The following is a 7,182-nucleotide window of genomic DNA, read 5'->3' as shown; positions in this document are numbered from 1 at the left end:
TAGAGAGAGTATGTTTAATTACTCCGTATATTTTTAATCATTGGACTATAATACTCGTAATATTTTTACATTTAGTACTTGCAACAATTGTGGTCCAATATTTGTTGATAGTGACGATAAATTTGTAATTTTGTGTTGCCTACTAAACAATAAACATAGAACTCTATTGTTAACCTCATGATTATTATAAGAGCAAATTGGCATTTTGGTCTACTAAATATAGGGGTCCTATTAATTCTAGTCCACGACTTTCAAAAGTGTTAATTGCATACCATGACTTTTCAATTTGTATCAATTTTGGACACTCCGGTGAAATTTCCGGCCAAATGTCGCCGGATTCTCTTAATCCCACCGATTTGGCTTAATACAAGGAGCAAAAATGTAATTTCCACTATCCAAAATAACCCAACCCAAACCAATAATCCCAAACCCAAACCACGGGGGCGATGAAACTATCGCTTCTCTCCAACGCGCTCCGCCAGAACCCGTGGCTGTTGAACCGCCTCCACATTTCTCGGTCGAAATCAATGGAGTTCGAGGTTTTAGGTCTGCGGGACCCCTCAGGCTCTCCGATCGGCGCAGGAGGCGGCTGCGGCTGCGTCGGAGACCCTATCGTCGCCGGAACTGTGGCCGCGCCGCCCTCCTCCATCTTCCTCCTCTTCACAAGCAGCCGTTTCTGCTTTCTCCTCCGCCACGCTTTCTGGCACAGCCCTACCGGGACCCGGTAGAATGCGAGCACCGCGCAGGGACAACAACAACACACCATCGCGCACTCCGCCGCTGTTCCGCCAGCGAACTCCCCAACCGGGCGGTGCGCCCTACCCCTCCGCCGCCGCCATCGTCGCGGCTCTCGTCTTTACTCACCGCCGGCGGCCTGATCGCGCCTTGCTCTCTCATGAAACCACCATTCCCGAATCAAACGCTTGCCATTCCGAAATCGCAACGATCGAAGCAGGAAAACATAAACAGAAATCAAAATTCGCAGAATCTGAAACAAACCCTATAAGATAAGGGATGGCGAAGACGATGTTTTTTTTGGTGAAGCATTGTTCGACGGCGGCCGGGGAAGAGACGACGAGGAAAGAGCGGCAGCCGAACCGGAGGTGAAGAACCGGGCCGTGTTTGGCGGAGAGGGAGTCGAGAGATTGGTTTGGGTTGGGTTATTTTGGATAGTGGAAATTACATTTTTGCCCCTTGTATTAAGCCAAATCGGTGGGATTAAGAGAATCCGACGACATTTGGCCGGAAATTTTACTGGAGTGTCCAAAATTGATACAAATTGAAAAGTCATGGTATGCAATTAACACTTTTGAAAGTCGTGGACTATAATTAATAGGATCCCTATAGTCAGTGGACCAAAATGGCAATTTGCTCTTATTATAATACATTTTTGCATCTAGTTTTCAATTATTGTAGTTGAAATAAGATTAGTAAAAAAATTGTTACAACAAACTTCATGTAAAACTTGCTTTCAATTGCAAGATGCATGTTTAATACTTGTCACAAATATTGGAGATTTGAGTTTGTGTTGGACTTCTACTGCACAAAGTGTATAGTTTGATATTGAGTCTCGAAACTAGATTAATTAACTCGATTTATCTTCTTATGCGTGAGGACGGATTTATGGGGTTCAAGTTATAATCCGACAAAAAAAAAAAAAAAAAAAAAACCAACACTGAATACAACTTTATAAAATATAGGGAGAAGGGTAATTTTAATCCCCAATTATACTAGAATAGCTAACTCAGTCCCTTAATTATACATGTGACCCCATTTAATGTCTAAATTATTTGTTTGGTGATCATTTTAGTCCGATCCCTACCTCAAATAGCAGTTATAATTAATGGTGATGGAATGGTAAATATGTAAATTTATTAGTTTCCTTCCAAACCACACATTAAATAAGTAAAAAATATTTTTTAAGTCAAAAGCATCATATCGTAATTTTTTTTCTCAATATATTCATTAAGTGAAAAATATATATTTTTAAAGTGAAAAATTATTTTAATAAATATATTGAGAAAAAAAATTACGATATGATGTTTTTGACTTAAAATATATTTTTCACTTATTTAAGTTATTTGATGTGCACTTTGAGAGGAAATTGATGAATTTACATATTTACTATTCCATCATTATTAATTTTAAGTCATGTGAGGTGAGAGACTAAAATAAGCACCAAACAAATAATTTAATTAGGAACTAATAAGAACACATATATAATTTTTTTTTTGAAAATAGAACACATATATAATTAAGAAACTGAATACTATTATAGTACTCCATATAATTGATGACCTAAAATAATCATTTTCCCTCGAATATATTTCCCTGCAACCCATAACATAGCAAAATTTTATATACGTGTGTGACACTGTGTCTGTATGTATGTAGCGTATAATGGTACACACTTTGACGTACTTTTCTGGTACCATGTGTCTTCACATAAGATATTATATGAAATATTTTTTAATAAGAATTGAGAAATATAATAAAATACTATTTATTATAAATCTTGTACTCCGTATTAATTCATTCCATTACCTTCTGCATTGTGAGCATAAATATAATATGTGCAGTCCAATTATCAGCTTAGACTTTTAGTTGAGATGGAGCACATGCTTTAATTTTGTATTACTTCCATCTGTCTACAAAACAATACTGTAATAATAATAATTGTCCATTATATTAATATGTCCACAAAAAATATCTAATAGAAATACTTACAATTCAACGAGAAGATTAGTCACTGTGTTCGATTGTGAAAATTCTAAGTACACCCAAAAAGAATATTTACAATTTACTATCCAAACTACCTTTTGAAATAGTAATACTTCTTACTTATACTTTTAATTATACTTTTAATAATACTCTTATGTCCAAAGTGGTGGATCCTTTGTGTGCACCGACATTTGGCTCTATTTGCTAAGCCACTGAATTATTGTGATTTACTTTTTCCCGCATATCCTGTCGAACCGAGGCATTGGGGGCTTTAGGATTAAGAATTCAACCTTTTTAGAGAAGAAATAATACTTAATACAAAGACCATGGATCGAGTCTTACAAGTGTGATGACAACCTCTCAAAGTGGGGGCTCCTTATGCGTAGTGGCAATGTGAGGGCAACCTCCGGGCAACCTCTCAAAGTGGGGGCTCCTTATGCGCAAGGGGCAATGTAGTGGGGGCAATGTGAGGGCAACCTCTCAAAGTGGGGGTAATGTAGTGTAGTGGGGGCAATTTAATGTGAGGGCAACCTCTCAAAGTGGGGGCTCCTTATGCGCAGTATTTAATCATCTCAAAGTGGGGGCAATGTAGTGTAGTGGGGGCAATGTGAGGGCAACCTCTCAAAGTGGGGGCTCCTTATGCGCAATATTTAATCATCAGCCTCGCTGATGCTTTGTCGGGGCAGGGCATGGGCCCTTAGGGTTGGGGCTGAGATTCAACCTTTTTGGGAGCAAAAAATAATACTCAATACAAAAATGTTTCATATTCTTAAATTTATAGTGCATTTATTATCAATAGAAAAAAATCAGTTAATTAATTCATATATATATATATATATATAAAATACACCCCCTCATAATATTTACCTTTTGAAGCATAATACCTAATTGGATTTTTCTCTATTTAATTATTAAATAAATTTTTAAAAATTTGTGGTGAAGTTAGTCGGTTCATGACACAAGATGAAAATAATATGTATTAATTTATTGTTTCATTAGGAGGTGAAATTAAGAGGGAAAATAGTATTATCAAAAAAAAAAAAGAAGAGGGAAAATAGCATGCACTATTTTAAATACATTTTTCAATTTTTTTTAGTCAAATAGGATACTATGTTTTTTTTTTTTAATTGATAATATTTTCTGGAGGGAGTAAGTTTGTTTAATTGTCATTTAGCAAACCCATCCTAGGTGCAAAACATTATTTAAAGGAACATATGCAGAGTAATTAATTTTAAATTGGGTAAAAATTAAGGCTCCCAAAAAGAAGCAATAACGGGAAAGAAGTGCAGCAGTTTCCATGCAAGAATGGTTATTTTATAACGAAAGTTGCAGCATTTTTTTTTAATTAAATTTAGGTCATCTTAATTTCGTCAAATAATTTTAAGTACACAAAATTTTGTCTCTATAGTTAGTACAGAGGTAAATCATAAGTCACATAATCATTTCATCCATAGATTTTAATCTTTATGTGTATACAAGAGATTTGATCTAGACCTGCTAGCATCTTTAGATCTTTTCTTTATATGTTTTTAGTGAGATTTGAACTCTTACACTGTCACTTCCAATCATAATCCTTAAGTTAGGCGACAAATCAACTAAGTTAAACCCGGACAAGTTTGCAACATATTTTTATGGGCAAATGGGTGACAATATATGGTTGCATTTACCATGCAAATGGGCAGTATTTTAGTGCTGTGTCTCCTAGTAAAAGTTTAATTTATTATTCTCATGGTGGATCTGAACATTTCTTTTAACACTGCAAATCTCAAAAATCCATGGAGGCTTAAACCCCAACCCTTTATTCCTTCTCTCTCTCTCTCTCCCTCTCCCTCTTTCTCTGTGTATCTCTCTTTTGCTCCTTCACTAGTACATATCAGAAAAGGTCCACTCAAAGCTACCCTTCTGCACATTGCTCTTGCTCCTTTCTTCCGGCTTCTTATGGTGCATGCTTTTTCAGATTCCCTTTTCTCTTGTCAGTAATTTTTTTTTTTTTACCCTGAAACATTGCTTTATAGTTCACAGTAAGTAGCTTTGTTACTGCTGCTCTGTGTCAGCATAATCTTGAATAAATTCGCTGAGATTATCAGAGCTTTTTTCTGCTATTTCGAGAAAGTTGAGGTTAATTATATTACACCCCGTGTTTTCTTTGAATTAGCCTTGAGGAAATTAGCATAGGATATATTGTTGTTGTGATTTCTGGGATTTTAAGGAAGTAGAGATGAGATCCGTTGAGGATAAAGGGTGCTTGAGTTATGGACAGAGGCAAGATTCCGGCGCCGGCGGAAATTTGGGGTTTGAGTTTCAGAAAGGAATCTCCGCCGCCGCCGCAGGCGGCGGCGGCGGTGGCGGGGGAAATCGCCATTCTCATCCTCGGGCGGCGTCGGGGAAACCCACACCGTCAAAGTGGGATGATGCGCAGAAATGGCTGGTGAATCTGTCGCGCGGCGGCGGCGGCGGGGAGAGGGGGCCGCCGAGGGCGAGCCCGCGAAACTCGAACGCCGATGACCGGAGATTGATCGCTCCGGTGCCGAAGCACGAGGACTACACGAGCGAGGAGGACGAGGTGCCGGCCGGCGATGTTGAAACGAAGAAAGTGGAATGTGATGATTCGATTTGGAGGATCAATAAAGCGGCGAACGGGAGCGGGTCGGTTAATTCCGGCGGGGTTAGGTCCATCTGCGTGAGAGATATGGGGACGGAAATGACGCCCATTGCGAGCCAGGAGCCGTCCAGAACCGCCACGCCTATCAGAGCCACCACTCCGGCCGCTCGAAGCCCCATTTCTTCCGGATCTTCCACTCCGGTGAGGTGCCAAAACGGAGTAGCGCAGGCTCTAGAAAATGGCCATATTCCCGGAGAAAACAGAGGCGTTTCCGCCGCACTGCCCACCCGGTTCGGCCGACCAGATTCCGGCGAAACCACCATTAATGACAGCCACACAGGTGCAAATAAGAAGCTCACCCCACTCGAAACTCGCGCAGCAGCCTGGGATGAAGCTGAACGTGCAAAATACACTGCCAGGTTATATTTACATAACCATCTAACCTATACTAAAATATTGAATCTCGTAGTATCAAGATAGCTAGTACTAACAGTGTAACTTAATTTGGCATCTCACATTTTTAAGAGACAAGGTGCTGAATTTGGTTACACATCTCTGTCAAATAATTTTTTAGCCACCAATTAATGGACTTGGCCTTATGAGCTTGGCTTTATGGGCCTGATGTTTTATCCATCTCTGTCCAACAATTATCTTTTTAGCACCTGTCAATTTTAACTATACAGTTTTTTATTTTTGGTAGCACTCGAATCTGCAGAATTTAATCAATTAGCTAGTCTAACTAGACACTTGCAACTTTAGGTATAAGCGTGAAGAGGTAAAGATACAAGCGTGGGAGAATCGGGAGAAAAGAAAAGCTGAAATGGAAATGCGACGAAAGGAGGTAACATTTAACATGTTTTTTACAAAGAAAATCTTTTATTGTCAAAGAACAAGATATTAAGAAATTGATCATATAGAAAATTTGAGCCCTTTTGCCACATAAAGAGAGAAGTTTTTCTTGCGTATTGAAGGAACAAAATATTGAGACCTTGGCCATATAAAAAATCTGAGCCCTAGTTAGTTTTAAGTTTTTAACTGCATACTTTTTGTTGGCTTTTGCTTTTGTGAAATTAACCATATAAAAAATGGGGACAGGCATCTGATACCACTTGTTAGATTGAGTCTTTACCATTATACTAAAAATTTAATTTAATTTTTTATAAATCGTCATCACATTATATTTCACCATCACATTTTCGAGAGACAAGATGCTGAAATTGACCATTTACCAATCTCAACTCAATAATTCTCTAGCCACCAATTGATGGAGTTCACCATCTGGCCTCGGCCCAAGAGATATAAACATGCATTACAACAGTATATTGTTGCGTTGCAGGTGAAAGCGGAAAGCATGAAAGCTAGGGCGCAAGAAAAGTATACAAACAAAGTGGCAGCAACGAGGAGGATAGCAGAGGAGAAAAGGGCAAACGCAGAGGCAAAGCTAAACGAGAGCGCAGCAAAGACGTCGGAGAAGGCGGATTACATTCGCCGCACCGGTCATCTTCCCTCTTCCTTCTCCTTCTCCTTCAAGTTGCCAACCCCATCTTTCTGCTGGTAGCTATTTCTATCTTCTATCTGTAACACATACAAATATATATATGTTATGCAATAGTTTGTGGACCGTTTTGAAGCCATGGTTCTGATCTGATCTGTACTAAGATATCTGCATTCCTTGTGTTACAAATTGTTTATTATGATCATCACACTAAGGCTTAGTTGGGGTCTGGCAAAGTGGCAATTATGTTGCTCTTCTTCGAAGTAATAACTTACAAATCAATGTTGCAAAAGGTGCTAGGCATTAGTCGGGCGCGCCTAGAGCGCCAAGGCTCAAGCTGTCGAGTTATAATCCACTAAACTAG

The 7,182-nt window shown here is 38.9% G+C and overlaps 2 protein-coding genes across 2 annotated transcripts; one reads left to right on the top strand and one right to left on the bottom strand.

Moving 5' to 3' along the window:
* Window positions 1-391: 391 nt before the first annotated feature.
* Window positions 392-766, bottom strand: LOC116004806. The gene has a single exon (XM_031244977.1). The coding sequence runs from the start codon at window positions 764-766 to the stop codon at window positions 392-394; it is 375 nt and encodes a 124-aa protein (XP_031100837.1).
* A 4,173-nt stretch (window positions 767-4,939) lies between these two features.
* Window positions 4,940-6,957, top strand: LOC116004805 (uncharacterized protein At3g61260-like). Its single transcript, XM_031244976.1, has 3 exons — window positions 4,940-5,742; window positions 6,083-6,164; window positions 6,660-6,957. Exons 1-3 carry the CDS (start codon window positions 4,940-4,942, stop codon window positions 6,879-6,881), a joined length of 1,107 nt encoding a protein of 368 aa, XP_031100836.1. The 3' UTR covers window positions 6,882-6,957.
* Window positions 6,958-7,182: the final 225 nt, after the last annotated feature.

Source organism: Ipomoea triloba, chromosome 14, assembly GCF_003576645.1.
Source record: "Ipomoea triloba cultivar NCNSP0323 chromosome 14, ASM357664v1".
NCBI classification, from domain to species: domain Eukaryota; kingdom Viridiplantae; phylum Streptophyta; class Magnoliopsida; order Solanales; family Convolvulaceae; genus Ipomoea; species Ipomoea triloba.
Note: the sequence above shows the minus strand (reverse complement) of the source record. Positions and strands in the feature narration are given on the sequence as shown.

Bases quoted from the DNA above. Each gene is read 5' to 3' on its own strand.
- LOC116004806 (XM_031244977.1), bottom strand. From the start codon at position 766: ATGGTGTGTTGTTGTTGTCCCTGCGCGGTGCTCGCATTCTACCGGGTC.
- LOC116004805 (XM_031244976.1), top strand. From the start codon at position 4,940: ATGAGATCCGTTGAGGATAAAGGGTGCTTGAGTTATGGACAGAGGCAA. The intron at 5,743-6,082 runs GTTATATTTACA...TTGCAACTTTAG, and splicing joins CGTGCAAAATACACTGCCAG to GTATAAGCGTGAAGAGGTAA. The intron at 6,165-6,659 runs GTAACATTTAAC...GTTGCGTTGCAG, and splicing joins TGGAAATGCGACGAAAGGAG to GTGAAAGCGGAAAGCATGAA.